This window comes from Pelobates fuscus, chromosome 1, assembly GCF_036172605.1.
Source record: "Pelobates fuscus isolate aPelFus1 chromosome 1, aPelFus1.pri, whole genome shotgun sequence".
In the NCBI taxonomy this organism is placed as follows: Eukaryota; Metazoa; Chordata; class Amphibia; order Anura; family Pelobatidae; genus Pelobates; species Pelobates fuscus.
The window spans coordinates 80,408,445-80,431,164 of NC_086317.1; the positions used below are offsets into that span (position 1 = coordinate 80,408,445).

The 22,720-nt window shown below is 43.7% G+C and overlaps 1 protein-coding gene across 1 annotated transcript in view; it reads right to left on the reverse strand.

Moving 5' to 3' along the window:
- Positions 1–929: 929 nt before the first annotated feature.
- The window catches only part of LOC134587646 (uncharacterized), a 109,292-nt gene continuing 87,501 nt past the window's right edge, over positions 930–22,720 (reverse strand). Inside the window, exons 7-8 of the mRNA XM_063444193.1 lie at positions 14,107–14,270; positions 930–1,234 (exon numbers count right to left, since the gene is read on the reverse strand). Coding sequence (XP_063300263.1) covers positions 1,093–1,234; positions 14,107–14,270 — 306 coding nt within the window. The 3' untranslated portion in view covers positions 930–1,092. The remainder of the gene's footprint in view (positions 1,235–14,106; positions 14,271–22,720) is intronic.

Sequence of the window (22,720 nt, forward strand, 5' to 3'; positions counted from 1 at the left end):
TATAATTTTTTTAGGATCTAATTTTATTTAGAAATTTACCAGTAGCTGCTGCATTTCCCACCCTAGTCTTATACTCGAGTCAATAAGTTTTCCCAGTTTTTGGGGGTAAAATTAGGGGCCTCGGCTTATATGCGGGTCGGCTTATACTCGAGTATATACGGTATTTCAGGGGAATTTCATTTCAGCTCCCAGTGTAAATCTTGCGAGAGCCGCGGGGTCATAGTGCGGCTCTCGCGAGACTTACAGTGTGAGCTGACAGAGGAGCTGCACGGACCGGCGCGGAGGAGAAGGGAGCTGACAGGAGCTGCAGGAGAGGTAAGTGCTCTCTGACAGCCCCCCTCCCCCCCACTGAACTGCCAATGCCACTGGACCACCAGGGAGTAAGAGCCCCCCTCCCTGCCATGTATCAAGCAGGGACGGGGGAGGAAAAAAATAATAATAATAAAATAAAATATTAAAAATAATAATATATAAAAAAAATATATAACAAAAAAAATTACAATTATTATAATTAAAAAATAATAATAAAAATGTCCACCCCCCACCAAGGCTCTGCATCACACTCTGCATCACACACACACTGCATTTATATAAACACACTGCACTCATACACACACACTGCACTCATATACACGGCACTCATACACACACACTGCACACACACACTGCATTCATACACACACACTGCACTCATACATACACACTGCACTCATACACACACTGCACTCATACACACACACACTGCATTCATTATATACACACACACTGCATTCATTATATACACACACTGTAAATACAAATTCAATTAATATCATTTTTTTAGGATCTAATTTTATTTAGAAATTTACCAGTAGCTGCTGCATTTCCCACCCTAGTCTTATACTCGAGTCAATAAGTTTTCCCAGTTTTTTGGGGTAAAATTAGGGGCCTCGGCTTATTTGCGGGTCGGCTTATACTCGAGTATATACGGTATTTCAGGGGAATTTCATTTCAACTGAGAAATTTCTAGATAAGTGTCACAGTGCGCATTAAAGTTGCTTGGACAGCGTAATATCAGTGCATGCACTGTGTGCGCTCAGTCTGTTTAAACTCCTAAGACGTGTATACTAAAGCATCAAGGAGGTTTTTCAGTGTTGTGTTAATATTAAAGCCTGCAAATTTCCAGGTGATGGCAGATAAGTCTGCAGTTTCCAACCATTGTTTCTCTGTGTACTTGTCAGTAGTATCTTCTGTACTGTTTAAAAAAATAAAATAAAATAAGAATTAAAAAAAAAGGAAGATCTACATGTGAAGAATCTGCTGTCACATAATGGGCTGTCTTAAAACTACATAATCATTTTTATACCTGCAATTACTGTTTAAAACAATAACTATGCAAAGAAATGCAATAATACAACTGCCTAATAATGTACAAACGGGAAGTTCAGGCAAGTTAAAAATATCACATTTTAATGAAACCCTCAAACGTTATAAATAAACCCTATACTTCTATAACCTAGACTTCTAACGCCCAAATGTTTTTTATCTTTATTTTTGCATGTGTTATGTTACATCACAATAATAGACGACAACAATCCATATGTGAGCGCTTCAGAACACATTGACAGTATTGTCTAGAAAATACATACAGTTTTGTTTCTTTTTAACTAAAGAGGCCTTGAAAGGGCTAACATACTCTTAGCAAGAGAACCATAAGCGAGGGGCCAATCCGGTTTAATTACTGCCTAGATTATAACGCTTTGTCTGAAAGGCATATCATTACACCTTACCTAGGGGGCAGCAGCACGTGCTGAGGAGACTTAATATAATAGACACCATCTATGTTGAACTGTTTTGCTGGTAACGAAGTGGCCACCAGCCATATAATAAAGTTGTGCAATCCTTCCATCATAACAGTGTCTGCGACAACCCTTATTTTTTAGGTTCTACCGACACCAACGCCATTTTTGTCCAGCGTATCCACCAGTAGTGTAAGGGAAGAAGGTTGGGCCTGCAATCGGGGACTGTCGCACCCATAGTAATCCGTCTTTGTTTGGGGTCTATAATGTCTTCCTCTGAGGCTCGGACATGAGTGGTGACCACTGATAAGTTGGTTGCAAACAACTTTTAAATGTCTGAGTATAATTTTTGTGTCTCATTTGGTGGCGGGTGTATCTCTCTCTGAATCCGCCATGACCAGAATCACTGAAGTGGAGAGATTGCCGGCAGGGTCTCCAGCCTCCATATCACCTGCCAATGGGGGAGAGGAAGTCCCTGAGTTAGCTGGTTCAAATCCCTTGGTCCACGGGGGACATTGGAGTAGAGTCTCAATAATCCAGATGTCTTTAGCTGCAGATTTCTGTGGTTTCTGGGACCTCTGACCCATGCCATCCAATGGTGCAATCTGGCCCAGTGGGAGTTCAGGTGAGCCAAGATTTAGGCCCCTCCAGGCATCAGTGAGGCACACCAGCCCTTGCTGGGTGCCCGCATGCCAGGTCTGGATCGGCCAGCATATGCATTTGGTGCCCATTTGCAAAAAGAAAGGCATCCATTTTATCCTCTCAACACTCTGCCGAATCCAGCTATTGCCAGGGTATATTAGAGGTATGACTCTTGAAATTGAGCTTTTTTCGGCTGATACTGCGAGTAGCTCTTGAAAAGGTGTCAGGGCAAGATTACCATGAAACTCTGCTCATGCCCAAATGTTTTTTTTTTTTGTTTTTCTTTAAATTTTTGGTGCATATAAGAGAGTACAAACTGACCTGTAATGCCACAACAGCAAAATCAGGCCTCTGCCGGCATGTTAGCTCAACACAGTGTCATGGCATAAGATTAAACTGCACATTTTTGGTATAGTAAACATGTTCAATTCGTTTGGTTATATTAGCTAGATTAATAAAACATTGGTTAACAGACATACTTTTTCATGCTAGTCTCTGCTATCCATCAGGTTACCTAAACTAGGTATGCCCAAATGTTTTTAAGTACATATAGGTTCAGGCTTCCTCGTTAAAAGGCACTTTCTTCCCTTAAAACAACTTCATCTCAATTAAGTTTTTTGAGGTCTGGAATCACTGTTTGAATCTTATCTTAAAATTGTAATTTAATGTATACCATCAAATAAAACATTAAAGTGACACTCCAGTGCCAGGAAAACAATCCGTGTTCCTGGCACTGCAGGTCCCCACTCCCTCCCACTTCCCATCCTCGGGTCACTTACCTTAGAAAACCTGTGCTATAGACATGGAAGTGCCCTCTAGTGGCTGTCTGTAGACAGCCACTAGAGGAGGAGTTAACCCTGCAAGGTAATTATTGCAGTTTATGAAAACTGCAATGTTTACAGTTGCAGGGTTAAGGATAGTGGGAGTTGGCACCCAGACCATTCCAATGGGCAGAAGTAGTCTGGGTGCCTGGAGTGTCCCTTTAAACATCAAGTATAGCTTGTGCTATTTCTTTGGTAAGATTGAAAGATTTAGGAAATAACATCATAATTCATTCAGACAAGACAAAGCCAGGGAAAATGGAGGAGGAATATAACTGTTTCATTTCCCCTCTTCTCTTTATATTTTCTCTATGCTAACTGCCAGGTGTAAAGGACAGTGCTTATAACAATAGTTGGCTGATGGTTAAGACAGCGGTGCCCAGTTGCAGGATAAAAAGATTTAGTTTCCTATATTTAATTAAAAATTTTTTACAACCAGTAAATGCATATTTTTTAAATATAGAGATATTTATACAAAATGTAATTCCTGCAACATAAAATAATATCTGTAATCCAGCAGTGAGACTGTCTCCTCATCATAGCTCCACTCCGCCCCCAGGAGATCATCGATGCTTATGGTCTCCCAGCCAATAGAACGCTTGTTAAAGAAAGGGTACATGCGTGACAATGCGCAACTCTTTTTTTTTAATTCTTTATTTTTGCATCAACAATGGTCACAGTATACATAGGCTTACGAAGAAGCCAAACAGAGGTACATATCGATTTACATAATGGCACAGCGTCATGTCACGTATCCGTGGCCTCGTGTAACGTGTGCCCTTCATCAATAGTTTTCAGTACAGTTATTTAACATAAACATTAGTTAAAACTATGCTGCTTAGTCTGTTTGTCCCCTCCCACCAGGGGTGTCCACGACCACACTGTCTGTGTCATATTGTTCCCACAGCTCCCACACCTTGTAGAAGGAGTTCGAGGAGTTGCGGACCATTGAGGTCAGCCTATCCATTAGGCAATCGTCCCTGATTTTGTGTAGGACTAGCAAGAGAGGGGGCACCTCCGGGCACATCCATTTTTGTGTTAGGGCTCTACGGGCAGCCAGATAGATCCTATTAAGTAAGATTTGTTCATGCCTGGGCATGCCGTCTGTGGGTCTGGAGAGGAGACATGCCCACGGGTTAAGTTCAACCCGTCTCTGCAAGATTTTGGAGCTCAATTCTACTACTCCTTCCTTCACTATGATATTGTCTATGTACAAATGGACGTATCTCTGCAGTCCTGTGTATTCTAAACCCTGAACGTCTCTCGCTATCATACCTGGCGGAGTATTGGGGCCATGGATGAAGCAGGGCTACTAAGAGAGTACTTGGAGGCCGTCAGGTCCCATATCCGAATGGAGTTGAATATGGCCAGGCAGTCTGTCTTCAGTAATACTGTGTCCCTTTGGGACCCACATAAAGAAATGGGGAGATCTGCTCCCGTCAGGAGGGACTCAATATCGAGGGGCGACTTTTTTTAACTCCTAAAGCCCTTGAGCAAACAAAAAGAAAAAAAAGTCATCCCTTTGAACCTGAAGAAAGGAGAATTTGCCTGTGGGAAAGGAAAGGGTTCTTTGCAATTTAACAATAACAATGTTTAATTCTCTACCTACTGAACATTGTTTTGTTTTTTTAATGGATCCTTTTTTGAAATGATATATTCAAGGATGTAATAGTTAATATGCACAGTAACACCTTGGAAACAGAAGGACAAATCTGACTTCCATTGTCTAGAAGGTTCTTTTCATCTCTTTTTTTGTGGTTTTTTCACCTTTTTTTTCATCAACTGCACAAACAGATGGAAGACTGTAGTCTTTTTTTCCCCAATCTATATTGCAATTTAACAATAAAATGCTTTAAACTGCCTATCAACATACAATAATATATGTTCTTCAATATTTAAAGAAGTATATAAAGTGCAACCTTCGGGCTATGCCTGCTTGAGGACATATTACACATTGCACTTTAGATCAAATATAAAATATTGAGTGTTCGTGTAACACTGCTATGAAAAAACTGTAAAGTCATTAACTTATCTTGGGGTAAAACCTTCATATGTTATATTCACACGTGTCATTGTGTAAAGATTATTTTCTCTGCAGGTGGGTTGAACGCTCTGGTTGCCATGCCAGTGACTGTGGAATGGAAAACCCCTTCAGCACGTATAGTAAGCTATTGTTATTACGTACAGCATACCAGTATGAAGTCTACTCAGATGGGGAAACAGCAGTGTCTTTCATTTGTGGTAAAGGCCTGAGCTTCCTGCTGTGTCGCAGCATACCACTCCTACCTTTCAGCAACCCATCATCAAAAAAATCCAAACGATCAATAAATGATTGGCACACATGGGTAAATCTGTCATTGAGTGTGACACACAATACCAAGTGAACTGCTAATCTCCCACAGCATGATCCAAGATATAATGATAGACTTCACATCACATCACTTTGCTGATAATATTTTCTTCTAGTAAGACAGTAGGAGAAAACGTCACTATAGTATCAGCGGTTCGTATAGCTATTTTCAACAGATGGATTTCTCAAAATACCTGCACTTGCAGTTTCAAAGTTATTTTATATGATCAGAATGGTCTGGTTCCACAAAGTAACTGCTAAGGTGAAACAAATCATATAAAGCTTTATGATGCAGGAACAAACTTCAATTTCAATGTTTAACCCCTTAAGGACACATGACATGTGTGACATGTCATGATTCCCTTTTATTCCAGACGTTTGGTCCTTAAGGGGTTAAACCTGAGTGCGGTTCTCACTTTTCACACAATCTATATACACATTTTAATGATCTACAAAATGCTTGGGGGGGAAAGGGACCTGAAAGAGGCTGTCCATCAGCACTATCAAAAATGAGGTTACATTCTTTTAGTTTACTTTCGATACTGCTTACATGTAAATTAGAAGACACGTATGCAGTATTGTCAACTATTCACTACAATTCAGTGTTCAGTGAATAAACTCTATTTGTTGATGACTTCTGGTGCTTGTTTTATTTCTCCCCAGGAAAAGAAAGCCCCAGAATGCTCATTTGGGCGCCAAAGTAATGGCTCCCAAAACATTCGTTTTTTTTTTTAGAAAATACAGAAGCAGAAAACATCAGCCAATGTCTGCTGTCTTCCAAAGCGACATTGCATGGGGAAGAGTCAGAGGCTTGTTGCACATTTCAATCAATAATAGAAAAAGTGTGTTTTAACACAGCACTGTTACTTGTGAGCTCTTTTCATGCAAAGACCCAAACTATGGTGACATGTTTGCTTGAATGGTGGTGGCAGAGTAGTACAACAGTTATATTGATGCTCTCCCTCCTCAGTGCCACTATGTTCCTCTCTGGTCCATCAAAACTCGCTGGCAATGTTTCCACAACTGGGTTTTTTTGTCAGATTTAAGGCTGCATAAAGTCATATTACAGCATCACTGGTACTGGAAATTCTTTAAGTTGTTTTCTGTAATTTTGGTGATATAGGTGGAGATGGAGGCCCGAGGTCGCCTTCTGACAGTCCTGGATTAATAAGTGCAATTTCTGTGATATCGTGCCTGTCATAATCCCCTGACTGCTCCATCTCCCAGGAACCCACATCACTGATGTATTCACCACAATAGTACAAAACAGGGGTATATGGAAGATCCTACAAGGTAACAGAATCCTCGGCAGACCATTTCACACATTCTTAATAAATTGCCATAGGCATAGACAAATCAGTCTATAGTTAGGTCATGTGTATATCTTCTGATTATGGCCTCATTTTAATAAGCTGTCAGAATGATAAATCATTTGGAAGGTTTTTCTAACAGTACTGAATTATTTGGAAAGACTATTAAATCAATGAAATTCCAATGCTGTCTGTAAGACTTTTTTTTATAAACACAGAATCTTTATGGAAAAACTCAGAACTGACAGTGTTGTTTTTTTTTTTTAAATTCTTTATTTTATTTGTGCATAGTAAGAAGAACATACGTTTGCACTGCCACGACAGCTGGTTCATACAGATTTGTGAACATATTATAACATTGGTATGGCATCGATAACATAGCACATTTTTTGTTTTTAAGAGTCAAATTGTGTAACAAGTCGAATGTTGATCATGCTTATACAGTTCGAGCTACTGCACGTTTTTAAATCAAGAGATAATCTAGTAGTGATTTTTAGTAGTATGTGACATGTAGTTTAACAAAACATTGTGTAGACATGTGTGTAGATCAAGCATTGAAACTTATATAATATATGCAGTATGACTAGTTGCTGATGATCGGTTATGCAAAGGTTTGACACTGACTAAACAACTTGGTTAGGTAGGCTCAGACAATTCAAGAACATTGTAAGGGTTAATAACATTAGTTTAGCTATGAGGGGTAAAATAGACAGTTTGGACCAGCACCCAGCAAACGTTCGCCTCGTGGCACTTCCAAGATGGCGGCTGAATACTCACCGCACACTCGAAACCACCTACCCGGTCAAAGCAATGCCGAAGACATCCTGCATCGCCTCGAGGAAATCTTCCTCCGGTTCTGGGAAAGGCTGGACCAGCGTATGCAGACAGCCCAGACCGACTCACGATCCAAGCCATGCGCCGGTGAGTTGGGGCACAAGCAGCAGGGAGAGAGGAGGGTGTCCTCGGGCACAGTGATTACACAACCACGCACCCCAACTCCACGTAGCCCACCTGGGCTGAAGGCCACCAGGGCTAAAGCCCGAAAGCATCTACCACAGCAGCGGAGGTCCCAGCGCCGTAAACGGCAGCAAAACATCAGGCCCCCCAACACTCCCACAAGAGGAGGAAACTCGGACTCTGGCAGTCACCGGGTTTGTGGCACAGTGATGCAGGCCTGCTCACCAGCCTGGGGCTGGAGGATCACCTCTCCCCACACCCGCACAGCAGAGGCCTTACACAGCCCGCCGGCGTGCACCAGCGTTTCCCCGGATACGACCGCCAACCGCGAGAGGCACACTCCTGCACTGGGTATAGGCTGAGACCGACTATCCTACTAAGGACATGCCGTAATTGCTCTTAGAGGGCACATTTGCTGACGCTGCGGCATGGGATCTTGATCCACGCAACTTACAACTGTAACTGCATAGACAATGGGACTCAGGAACCTCATGATGACTGTGCATATAACTTATCTCACCCTTGCCTTAGGGCCTTGGGTTATACCTTTCATATATATATTACAGTTTTTGTGTTATACCCAATATAGCCCGCACCTATGTTATACCCAAGCCAGTGCGTTACTAAGAACATGGAGTCTGGGCAAAGGTAGTTAAACGTTACATAGTTAAGCTTCCTATATCTACAATTCATTAGCGGAATCAGCGATGAGCCTCCCGCCATTGTATGTAATGTACACTTGTTTCCCCAGGGTCACTTATACATGTTCAACACTTAGCCATCTACCAGGTAATCCTACGTTATTGTAAAGCTCCACCAAGTTTAGTCAGCACACACACTACAAGGTCTAGCAAATCTTTCACTGCTGATTATAACTTGTATTTCTCAACCATATACCTGTTATGCGTAAAACCTGTTACCTGTTACCTGTTACCTGTGAGTCCTATGGGGGCTTTCAGGCCCAACTCTTTTTGTATCCCAGGGCTAGAGAGATCATTCAACCAGCCAACATGTTATTTTAGATGACCAACACGTTAAACCCACAAACACGCCATGCCGGCCATAGAATAGTCTTAACTTCCCAGCCACCCTATCTGGGCTAGGCTGAAAAGCTGCTGAAACTACTACAAATAAGCTGATCTTGTTAATAATCGTCTAGCGCATAGCAGAAGTTGTACGAGGCCACTGTTCAGCCTGTGTATTTAGCCTTTACTCAACTCTGTTACCTTAGCATAGTCCTAGCATGTGTTTAAATTTTCTGCAACTGAATAACCGTCTGACGCAACCTTACTATTATAAACATAAAATGAGGCTAGCACCATCTAGAGATGATTTTCCTTGCATTGTATTTCTCCCGACTTGTTTGAAACTTTATTGTCTCCCTTCTTACATTCTGTATCCACATACCTTTATGCCTCAATAAAAAAGAGATTTACAAAAAAAATAGACAGTTTGAGTGATCTCAAAGACAATTTAAGATTAAACGCCTACGTGACTAGTGAACCCTCTAGGGCTGAGTAGGTGTATGAGCATCGTTTGTCATTAATGCCAGTTGCTCTGTGCCATATAGCTAACAGGTGAGATTATCAATGGAGTTGAATGGCTAACACAATGTAGGCTGATTGCAGGCCTATTCAGTGTGAATGTCTCAGCCAATCGGCATGTTGTGTGTGGTACACGTGATTCTCTATCACTAGGCGTTTAGGTTAGGCAGGGACTATACAAATAATAATATTAATAAGGCTGTGCAGTCATGCAACTCAGAGTCAATTAACTGTGGGCTAATAGAAATATGAAAAAAAATAAAATAAAATAGAAATTATCTAGGGTAAGAGCTTGCCCGTCAGGGCTTTCTTTGTATTTAAGAGGCTATAGTCGCTTTTTGGGAATTTTTTCGCCGGTGGGTGCTTTGATCTTGCCTCCTTCTCATGAGAACTGCCGGTAGTGGGTATCACCACAGGGGCTATGCACCAAGTGAGTCCTGTAACCTCTGGGTAGGTCAGAGTCTGTGAATCCCGGCGCTGGTCCTCCGAGGTTAGACAGCTGCTTGTTCATCGCATGCCCGTGCGGGGCCAGTGCTGTAGGCTGATGTGCAGAGCGACATTGTGGAGCTCGATGGGGTGGTCAGCCCAGTCTCGTGCTTGGAGGTGGGTTGTGTCAACCTTTTGATGGCTTGTGGTCTGGGAAGGCTCCGGTTCGGCCCCAGTGAGTTAGGTAGATGGGTTCTGTAGGTCTGTCGTGTGGGTTTAGGTTGCCGCGCTGCGTCTCTCCGCTTGTGCTTTGGGAGTCGCCTTTGTGAGGGCTTCGGGGCTTTCGTCATGGATTGATGTCAAGTTGATGCCTGTAGCCCTCGATAGCCCTGATGCTGGGTGCATCCTGGTGTGCGCTGGCATTCCATTCTGCGCCCGCTTTTTGGTAGGTCCCTTCTCTGATCGGGTCTGAACCTTCCCTTCTCTCAGCTGTGGACTGACCGCAGGAATTAAGGTTCGCTTCTGCAGCTTCCACCAGAAGCGCCGAAAGGTCTTGTCAAGCCTCTCTAGGATGTCTGCGGCGTGTTCATACGACTACCCCGGCTCTGGGCCCTCGCCTCGTGGTCGCGAGCAGCCGCCATCCGCCATCATTAGGCGTTGGGATTTGGGCAACGGCTCTTAGCTGTATGGTGAGTGCTGGTATCTGGTACAGTCTCTGGGTGGACCGGGATGACCCCCGCCGGTCTAGAGGGGTGGGGGGTTGGAGTGCCACTGGTCCAGGCCCTTTCTCGAGGCACAGGGGTTCGGCCGTTTCCCCCAGCTCCAGTCCAGGAAGGCCGCGGCACGGACCTCAGGTTCTCAAAGGGGTATACACACGGGTGAGGTGTTAGTCAGCTTCCCCGGGTCCCCCTGACCTTATGTACCCGGTTGGGTATGATTAGTAGTAGTGTTCGCCGGGTTTTAATGTTTTTTTTTACTGAAAAAACGGGAGCCCCGGCTCTCCACGTCTGGCTCGCTTGAAGGTCAGGCTCCGCCCTCCGACAGTTGTTTTAAAGCATTTTTGTTTTTTTTTTACATTATTGTTTAAATGACTAATACTTTAATATGTCACCGGTATATTTAAACCAAAGTTACTGTTTCAGGATCACAGCCTGTCAAACCACAATCAAGATTCAAAATAAAATTATCATATTTTAACCAATAACAAAAACCTGCAAATACAATATGAGTATTACCACATATAAACAATGTTGGTTCAATCTTCAATCTTTGATTTGGTGCATATTCTTCAATCTACACTGCCTCCCTTGGTAAACTCATCATCTTCTTCGGCTTCCAGTATCATTTCTATGCGGATGACATGCAAATGTATCTGTCCTCCCCTGATTTCTCACCACTCCTCTTGTCTCATGTCTCCTACTGCCCCCTCATTTCTTTAACCTTTACCTGTCCAAAACAGAACATCTGGTCTTCCCTCCCTCAAGTGTTGCTACTCTCTTGCCTATTTTCCTCCAAGTCAATGGTGCTACCATCAGCCTTATCTTGCAGCAAGCTGTACTTTTTGACTCCGACCTCTCCTTCACCCCTCACGTCCAGTCAATTGCAAAATCTTGCCGCTTCCATCTCAAAAACATAGCAATTCCGACTCTATTTAGCGCCTGATACGGCTAAGGTGCTTGTCCATGCCGCTGTCCTCTCTCACCTTGACTACTGTAATCCACTTCTCAGTGGTCTTATGTGCTCCCAACTTGCCCCGTTACAGTCTATAATGAATGCAGCAGCGAGGCTTATAATCCTGTCCACCCGCACCTCCCACACCTCTCCCTTCTATCAGTCCCTACATTGGCTTACTGTAAGATGTAGGGCTCAATTTAAGATCCTGGTACTTGCTTACAAACCTTTTACACAATGCTGCTCCGACCTACTTATTCTCACCAATACCCAAATATGTCCCGTCTAGGCCCCTACACTCTACTGAAGACCTACGTCTAATCTCTGTTCGTACTCCTACCTCTGATGCTCGCCTAAAAAAACTTCTGTAGGGCTGCACCATTCCTATGGAACGCCCTTCACCTCTCTGTTAGACTTTCACCCAGTATGCACTCCTTCAAAAAAATCTTTGAAAACTTACTTCTTCAGGAGAGCATATCAATTAAACTGTGAACAGCTTTCCCTCCCCGCACCCTGATTCCTCAGCTGTAACTGTCATCAAAACAAAACACTAGGCCCTCAGTGAATACAATTCTGTCACGTTCACATAGTGTTTGATGGAGCTCAACTGCAGATTTCTGATTAATTAGATGTGAATGTGAGGAGTTGAGGAAATAAAGAGATGACAGTTCACCAGGGAGTTAACTGATACTGTGTCTTTAATATATTTGATTGAAGAAACATAGGTACTGTATCTTTAAATGGTTAGGTTTGTTGAGTGGATTCTTAGATTAATTTATACAATTGAATTGCAGCAATAATGTGAAGGAAGCAATGTAGATTTAACTTGCAGAGATTCGATATAGCTTAATTGATAGAAAACATCTCATATGAAGGTAGAAAGGTAAATGATTAGGAATTACTCCTATAACGATAGGAGAATGTTTTAGCAGGCTGAGCTTGAGAGCTCAGTAGTCAGGGAAAGTTCATATAATACAACGAGGTAACTTAGCTTCCAGAGGAGTTGAAGTTGGTTCCAGAGTGCCCTCCGGAGAGGTTCCGTGGAGAGAGGCCGAGAGGAGTCAAGTGCTAGCCGTGGTCGAGGAAGGAGAAGGAGGTTAGTCGATTACGAGTCCGGTTCGGTACACAGGTAAGTTTGTAGAGCAGAGTTGCAGCCGGTTTAATTCCGCGGTACGCTGTTCATTAATCCAGCGTCTGTTGCCTGGCGCGGTCGCATTATGTAGCGCAATGAGACCGCGTCAGAGAGGGGGTGTGGCTACAGTCCGTCAACCCGGAAGAGACAGGCAGTATAGGTAACGGCCATGACAAATTCAAGTAACCTACTTTTCTACCCTACCCTTACCTTTTGTGTCACAATACCCCACTCCCTCTAGCATGGAAGCTCATTAAGCAAGGCCCTCGATCCCTCTGTTCCTGTGCGTCCAACTCGTCTGGTTACAATTACGTGCCTGTTAGTCCACCCGTTGTACAGCGCAGCGAAATTTGTTGGCGCTATATAATTAATAATAGTAATATCTACTCTAAATCTTCCTGTCAATCTTTCTTGCTGGTTTGTGTGCCATGATTGGACTCCTTACCAACCCATGCTAGATTTATTGATTTGCTTGCTTTTTATGCACGCCTACTACCTCCCTTCAATTTTTGCCTGCTATTCTCGCCCCTTTTTTTCTCCTGACTCATTTCTTTTATTTTCTTTATTCTCCTTCACAATAAACAAGATAGTATGCATCCAAATGGTCTGGGATATCACAGTAATAAATGTCATTCTATTTAAAAAAAAAAAAAAAAAAACATTTATGTAGTCTTCATTACTATTTTTATTTTTAATAAAAATGTACATGGACAAAACATACCACCATTTGTTCTAGCCTCGCTTTATGTATGAATAATTTGAGGTATGTTAAATTGGCTCTGTCACCTTAAGGGGCTTTGCGGATCCATGTTTGGGGGTACATGAAGGTAAAAATACTTACTTACAGCTGTCCCCTATACATGCCATCATTTTCTGGCGATGAAGGATTTTCAGCTGGTTTTGGAGGAGCAGCTGGTTTCCTAATTGATGAACATGAGAGAGCTCTTTCGGCCTTTCTTTCCCTAAGCCGTCTGTCAATACTAATAGATAGTTGAATGAGAGCGTTTAATGTAGCAGGGAGTTCAGTTCGAGAAAGTTCATCTTTTACTCCTTCGGATAACCCAATTCGAAATTGGTTGCGCAGGGTTATATCGTTCCATTGCCATCATTTTCTGGCTTCAGCTGCTGGTGCTTTATCCACAAAGAGTCACGTCAATTATCTACTTCATTATGCACTCTCACACATAATCGTTATTACAACAGTGATGTCTATGGACAATTCTGCAAGACCCTGCGAGCCTTAAAATGCAAAGTCTCGTGATCAGTGAGAAGCAGCCGGTTTGACAAAACTTGTCAACCTTGTGCTTCCCGACTTTGTCTTATGACATAACTTGATTGCGTTGGAATTTCATTGAAATTACAACATAGTCAATACAAATGTTTCATAAAGATTCTTTCTGAAGTTCTGAAACTTTTTGGTGAGATGACAGAGGCACTTTAACTGTGTAGGACACAATCAGTTTATGGATACTCACTCAAATGTTGCATAGAAAAGACGTTCTGATAATGCACAAAGTGCAAAGAAGAGCTCTGGGTCAAATTTGGAGTTTTCCTCAGCTGCTATTTTTGTCATTAGATCCTTTACTTGTCTGGGATGGATTTCATTGAAATATAGGTTGTTCAAAGCACATTCTGTCTCCTAAACACAGAAAGAAAGTGATATTGAAGCATACCATTAATATGAAGTTGAGTATCTCCCTTTGTCAAATATAGTGGCCCTGCATTTGCATTGGAGAATGAAATCAGGTAAAAAGAAAATAGGTGAAAAATAGCTGACCCTATTGGTGAAGCATAAACAAAAATAAGATTTATTTGAATTTGGACGGTATATTTATTTGAATTTGGACAGTATATTATAACCCCTTTGACACCACATAACAAAAATAGCATAAAAGCAAAAAGGCTTGGGAATCTCTGGAGTTAAAACCATTTCAACACAGTGGACTGCAAAATAAAAAAAGAGACTGTAAGGACACTATTTAAAACCCTCATGCCAGATGGACACTAATTGTACTCTGAAAAGCACCAAGAGCGAAATGCATTGGTGATTTTACAATATGTTTTACTTACCTGTATTTTGTTCATTTCTACATTAAAGTTTTACTTCTTAAATATTACTGGATCCTGTAAATCAGGTTACCAAGAGGATCCATTTGTGGGTACAATACCACCTAAAGCCTTACTATCTGTGAGCACAGCATACGGCTTGTGATCTTGTAAGTATTCTGGGTATAGCTCCTTTGTTTTCCATCTTCAGATATTCCATATGTTGTAATACACCTTTTATCCCCGGCGTGGCTATACTGCTACCACTGTCAAATGTAACATTACAGAATAGCTCTGCAACACGCAAGTAAAACATTTTTTATTCCTGTATCAACAAATACATTGTTGCCGAAACTGACATATACATCATATATTTATTTCCCTTTCTCTGTGGGTACTCTAGCTATTACAAGCACTACTACAAGCAAATAGTAGGATCAGGGAGCAGCGCCTGTGATGGAATTCCCACGCTCAAGGCGATATAGAGGAGGGAAGGAAAAAGACACGGATATAGTGTAGTATGTTAGGATCTTAAGTGATGCTAAATGAAGGGAAAGGAATTGCACTTTCTTATACTTGCATGCTTATACTCAGCTCCAGATATGTGCGCCTGGACGGTATAATCCCCGTCTATGGATATAGACTACTACAAGCAAGATTGTGATATTTCTTATCAAAGTCTGAGCGCAACTTTATTCTTCTGTTCATTTGTATTTGAATTTCCAGTCTAACTGTATGGGTTGGTAGGTTTTAAAGTATTGCTGCGATTCCTCTGCATTCTTGCACCGCATCATTCGTTTTCTTATATTTTATTGATACATATTGTACTGAGGGGTAGACGTACAGATAATGTATTTAAAAAAGGAAAACAAAAATAGAATAAAACTACTTGCCAGGTTAACAGCAACTGCCACAAGCCATTGTGTTTTTAAGTACATGCACATTAACGGCTCAGTTTCTCTCATTGAAATCTATGAGGCAGCCTATACAAGGTATTTGGACACTGGAAAGTATTTATAAAATATTCTGTACCCAGAGTGGGAGATCTGAATATATATATGCTGTTATTTGATAAAGAGAGAGACAGAAGTGGGAAACATCTTCAACCATAACCTTCGCAAGTAACATAAGTGTGTTATCCAACTAGTCTGTCTTACTATCTCCATCTACCAAACAGTGCATAGGATGGGCTTGGAGTCCGTACCACTAGCGTCCTACCTTCCAAAAAACACTTGTGTTTTGCCCATGATGTGGATCCTAGGTTCAATTGGGGTCTATGCTACATTGTTTACTAATATACATTTTAATTTTTTGGTGGGAGAGATCAATCAGTGAATTTGGTAATAATATCAGAGAGATGCTAGTATAACTTTTGAATGCAGCTTGTTGTGCTAGTGAGATGCTTTCCCTCAGCTCAGAGAGCATCCCAACTCAGGAGCAGTGACAGTGCCAAGAAACCTTGACACTTTATCGCTCCTTTAACACATACAATAAATTGGAGCCCTTCTGAAGAACATATCCAAGAACAGGAATCAGTTTACAACATTCACATTGGTCTTGATGTCCCTCCCCTCCATCTCACAGACAGGTCAAAGAAAGTCTCAAAGTAGAATTCAGATTCACATCCTGCTGTAGGTTCTCTGTCATTCCATAAACAGATACAAGACCATGGGAAAGTATCTATTTTTAATTTGTATTACTATGGAAACAAATTAACATTTTTAGAACTATTTAAAGAAGACAGACCCACAATTGGGAGTTTCAAGTAACATAAACAATTTATTAAAGAGAACCTATAGCTTCCCAGCTCAGCGACCTCTAATTTTAGCAAGACTGCTTCAGGACACACTTCCTAAGATGTCCAGCAAGCCTGTGTTGTTGCTGAGAATCAAATGAAATTTAGATCACAAATATCTGCATTTCAAAGGTTTGAAAACATTGGAATATGGCCAATGGTGACGCGAATGTTTATTACATGACTTTCCATCAGAACCGTACTGTAAAGTCATGGGTTAAATAGGGTTACACCCCCTTACTGGTCAAAGGTTGCACTTGGTTTCATGAGACCTACTTATATTCGTCATCTTTATGTAGCACATTAGTCATTTATTTAACGGAACATTCCATTTTGGAAAAAGATATTTAAAGGAACACTACAGGTGGCTGTGGAAGTGCTGTATGTGTCTGGAGTCTGTGATTTTTTTCAATTTATAAAACTGCTGATTTCTGTTAACCGGGTGTCAAAACACCTCTCTTGTTGCCAATCAGACGGCCAGGAAGTTTTTCCTACTGCTCTTAACCCCTGCCTTCCCCTTTTCTCAATGCACTAAAGTACATTGGAAAGCCAATTTCGTGTGTCCATGGCTCGAGCAGAGATAAATCTCAGTGAAAAGCCTCTGACTGCTCAATTTACTGCTACAGACTAAAGTCTGTGTTTGTAAAAGGGGGGGGGGGGGTTTCAAGGCTGAGGACAGCGGGTCTGCAGCTTTTGCAAGCCTCTATCCCCCTGTATACACCCTCCAAAGAAAACACGTAACAAAAAAATACATGTATGTTTTATTTGGGGGTATATCTACTAAGCAGTGAGATTAAAAAAAAAAAACCTATAAAAACAATTTCAAGGGAGTTAGGATGCAATTTTCGCACTGGGGCCCGGTGGTTTCTGGTTTTGCCTCTGTCCAGCCCAATATATGCAACTTAGGTCAGACAGTCTCTATGATTGTAACGGATCACCTGGCACCCCGACTTGGTACCTCCGTTAATGGATGCTCCTAGTGCTTCCTGAGGACTCCAAGCACTCTGGCAGACACCACAATCACCGAATCCGAGAAACCTTTTAAATTCTCCCAAGCATATGAATGCTGTAGACCATTGAATAGGAACCATACGAATAGGCTTGTACTCCTAGCAGTCAACTGGAACAGCATGCAATAAATCCTTCCCCCCAATAATGAGACGACACATCACTTTGAGGGTAAAACAGGAACTCTGGACTGTCTCATCCAGCCTGGCTTTTATTACACTAATCCACATACAGGCCACACCCAGGGGGAGGCATAAAATAACCAATCACATACATGGTTCAGCCCACACATCCCCTCCCCTCAGATAACATTAAACTCAATTATCCGGTACACTTTTTCAGCCAAGTTCTGGATGTACCCCAAAACCCGGGGGTACACCTTTAAATCCAGCATCGCTGGATAGCCCTTATTCAGGGGGACAACATATCCAAAATTCAAGTAATTCGGATGAATGGTTCGTGAGATATGGGGTTCCAAAGATTTGACCGACCGCATGGGTAAAGTATCCGAAAACAGTTCCATGCATTTTGGCCCTGCGGTCGGTCACAAACAAGGGAATGAAAACAGACGAATTGCCTGTGTTATAGAGCCTGGAGAGGGTTTGAATGAATTCCCTTGTTTATGGGGCTCTTTCTACCGAACGGCGGGTCATTCGGTAGTTTCCATACGAATTTCTGGAAGTATGGAGGTCTCAGCGGTGTTTGCCTAGTCAAGTGTCCGATTTTAGTTCCAGACACTCGACGGCAAAACACCGCTGTTCGGTAGTTTAAGATGGCCGCCGCCACGTGGTTGTTTCCTGAATGGCGGCCACCCAGAGGACACAGAACACATTACATGATTGCCAATTACCCGTTTGCAACATTGTTGCAAACGGTAATTGGAGGCACACTCATTCCTGGGTGGTCTGGTTGTTCGGTAGTTTCACTCAATATACTGAATGGAGTGATTCTACCGAACAATCAGAATGCTGCATACAAATCACCCAGGATAAACTTAACACATCTATAAATACATATATAATATTACAGGCAGTACACTTGAATATGCTTCACAGTCTTAAAGGGACAGTAGTCCCAAAAGTCCCAATATGTCCATAGATGCTGTTAAAAGGGCCAGTAGCAGCAATATACAGTACAATATGCCCCAAATAACCCAGGGGCCATAGTCAGTAGGTAGGAGGCTAGCAAACAGGCTTCTCCAGGGCCCAGTGGCGAGGTTGGTTTCGCCACATTTCTCCCCTTTTCCAAACATACTAACAGGGTACCTGACCTCTTGCCGGTCAGTGCCCTTGTTAGTCCAGCAGCCCACCCACAAAACAGAAACAGCAGTACAGTCCACCCACAATGAATGGTTACTACACCTGAGTAATGGAAAAACTTGTCCAGGTCCAGGTGCCTCACCCCGGCTGTGTGGGGGACTGGTAGGCTGTTTTGGTGGGTTGCTGAGTGGGCAGAGACCAGCGGTACTCTGCCCTGGTGCCAGCACTACTACAGGAGTAGTCTGGTTGGAGCCTGGTTGCTGGAGACCGACTGTCTCCCCTTTAGCTGCGCAGCTCTGCTGCTGGAGACCGACTGTCTCCCCTTGAGTTACACCGCTCTGCTGCTGGAGACCGACTGTCTCCCCTTGAGTTACACAGCTCTGCTGCTGGAGACCGACTGTCTCCCCTTTAGTTACACAGCTCTGCTGCTGGAGACAGACTGTCTCCCCTTTGGCTAAACAGCCCTGTTGTGGGGGGGCAGGACCGACCGTCCCTACCCCCTGTGCTGGAAGTGCAGAGACCACGGTCCCATCTGCACAGGTGTGGGGCTTACAGTCTCCCCCTGGTACATTAAGCTGCCGCTGGGGAGAGGTGGTAACCAGCTCCTCTCCCATTAGAACACTCTGCCCATTGATGATCCGCTGCTGGGGAGAGGTGGTAACAATCTCCTCTCCCATTAGAACACTCTGCCCATTGATGATCTGCCGCTGGGGAGAGGAGGTAACAATCTCCTCTCCCATGCCTACTTTCAGTCTTTGTGGAGGGAGACCGACTGTCTCTCCTCCCAATTCAGTGTCCTGCTGCTGGGGAACGGAGACTGGGCTCTCTATTCCCAAAAAATCACGCTGCTGCTGGGGGGTAGGACCAACTACCTCTGCCCCCTGCAACTCAGCCTGCCGCTGGGGAGGGAGGACGCTGCTCTCCTCTCCCTGCACTTCACACTGCCTTCCCGGCATATCACTCTGCTGCTGGGGGGTAGGACCAACTACCTCTGTCCCCTGTAACTCAGCCTGCCACTGGGGAATGGAGACTGGGCTCCCAATTCCCTGCAATTCACACTGCCGCTGGGGAATGGAGACTGGGCTCCCAATTCCCAACAAATCACACTGCCGCTGGGGAGGGAGGACGGCCCCTTCAGCTCCCTGTAACTTGGGCGCAGAGACCACGGTCCCATCTGCGCTGGTGAGGGGTTTACTGTCTCCCCTTGGTGGGTTAGGTTGTCGGTGTGGAGAGGGGGTAACAAACTCCTCTCCCTTACACACCTTCAACCGCTGGGGAGAGGGGATAACAGGCTCCTCTCCCTGCACCGTAGACTGCCGCTGGGGAGCAAGAACGGCACTTTCAGCTCCCTGTAACGCACACTGCCGCTGGGGATCTGGGCCGACTGCCCAGCATCCCTGTAGGGCCGGTAGAGAGACCGCAGTCCCATCTCCACCTGCCATCTGTGGGTCTTCCCAGGACCAATCCGTGAGGCCCCGCAACATTTGTGAGTAAGGGCCCGGTGGAGAGACCTTGGTCCCATCTCTACCTGCCTGTTGTGGTTCCTCACAGGACCAGTCTATGAGGACCCCCACTTCGGGTTCCTCCCGCCGCCTCAGGGAAAGACGGCTAACCTCCTCGGATGCAGCCTCTACTCGGCTGCTGTACCGCTCCTGCTGCTGAGCATACTTCCTCTCTTTTGCCAACCGGAATTCTCGGTCCAGCCTTGTGTTTCGCTCAGCCATGACCTGGTTCCAGATCACCCGGCGTGTCTCCATGGGTATATCATCCCCATACTCGGCCACTCGCTGCCTCACCTCGGCCAGCCAATCATCTCCAGAGCCAGAACCTTCCATACTTGTCTGCTCCCAGGGGCGCTGCACGACTGCTAGCGTTGCCCTCAATTTGTAATCCAAACGAACTGTGTCTCCCAGCTGCTTTACCTCGCACTAGGACGCCATCCCACCGCTGCCACCAATGTAACGGATCACCTGGCACCCCGACTTGGTACCTCCGTTAATGGATGCTCCTAGTGCTTCCTGAGGACTCCAAGCACTCTGGCAGACACCACAATCACCGAATCCGAGAAACCTTTTAAATTCTCCCAAGCATATGAATGCTGTAGACCATTGAATAGGAACCATACGAATAGGCTTGTACTCCTAGCAGTCAACTGGAACAGCATGCAATAAATCCTTCCCCCCAATAATGAGACGACACATCACTTTGAGGGTAAAACAGGAACTCTGGACTGTCTCATCCAGCCTGGCTTTTATTACACTAATCCACATACAGGCCACACCCAGGGGGAGGCATAAAATAACCAATCACATACATGGTTCAGCCCACACATCCCCTCCCCTCAGATAACATTAAACTCAATTATCCGGTACACTTTTTCAGCCAAGTTCTGGATGTACCCCAAAACCCGGGGGTACACCTTTAAATCCAGCATCGCTGGATAGCCCTTATTCAGGGGGACAACATATCCAAAATTCAAGTAATTCGGATGAATGGTTCGTGAGATATGGGGTTCCAAAGATTTGACCGACCGCATGGGTAAAGTATCCGAAAACAGTTCCATGCATTTTGGCCCTGCGGTCGGTCACAAACAAGGGAATGAAAACAGACGAATTGCCTGTGTTATAGAGCCTGGAGAGGGTTTGAATGAATTCCCTTGTTTATGGGGCTCTTTCTACCGAACGGCGGGTCATTCGGTAGTTTCCATACGAATTTCTGGAAGTATGGAGGTCTCAGCGGTGTTTGCCTAGTCAAGTGTCCGATTTTAGTTCCAGACACTCGACGGCAAAACACCGCTGTTCGGTAGTTTAAGATGGCCGCCGCCACGTGGTTGTTTCCTGAATGGCGGCCACCCAGAGGACACAGAACACATTACATGATTGCCAATTACCCGTTTGCAACATTGTTGCAAACGGTAATTGGAGGCACACTCATTCCTGGGTGGTCTGGTTGTTCGGTAGTTTCACTCAATATACTGAATGGAGTGATTCTACCGAACAATCAGAATGCTGCATACAAATCACCCAGGATAAACTTAACACATCTATAAATACATATATAATATTACAGGCAGTACACTTGAATATGCTTCACAGTCTTAAAGGGACAGTAGTCCCAAAAGTCCCAATATGTCCATAGATGCTGTTAAAAGGGCCAGTAGCAGCAATATACAGTACAATATGCCCCAAATAACCCAGGGGCCATAGTCAGTAGGTAGGAGGCTAGCAAACAGGCTTCTCCAGGGCCCAGTGGCGAGGTTGGTTTCGCCACAATGATCTTCCCTGATTCACTTCCTGCACAGAAGTAGGGAAGACCATAGAGACTAACTGTCGGTTTTCAAACACTATCGGACCCACGGTACATATATATGTACCTACAAAATGAAAAATCATACAAGGTTTAATGACATGTACATTCAATACAATGCTTTGAAAATAAAGTTTATATTGTAGTCAAGACCAGGTTTAAGCAACCTTTTACCAGTGTATGGGGGCTGCTTGTGGAATTGTGTGGGTGGATGATATGTGACATAGTGTGTTTGTGTGGGGCTGCTTGTGGAATTGTGTGTGTGGATGATATGTCACATAGTGTGTTTGTGTGGGGCTGCTTGTGGTATATTGTGTGTGTGGATGATATGTCACATAGTGTGTTTGTGTGGGGCTGCTTGTGGTATATTGTGTGTGTGGATGATATGTCACATAGTGTGTTTGTGTGGGGCTGCTTGTGGAATTGTGTGTGTGGATGATATGTCACATAGTGTGTTTGTGTGGGGCTGCTTGTGGAATTGTGTGTGTGGATGATATGTCACATAGTGTGTTTGTGTGGGGCTGCTTGTGGAATTGTGTGTGTGGATGATATGTCACATAGTGTGTTTGTGTGGGGCTGCTTGTGGAATTGTGTGTGTGGATGATATGTCACATAGTGTGTTTGTGTGGGGCTGCTTGTGGAATTGTGTGTGTGGATGATATGTCACATAGTGTT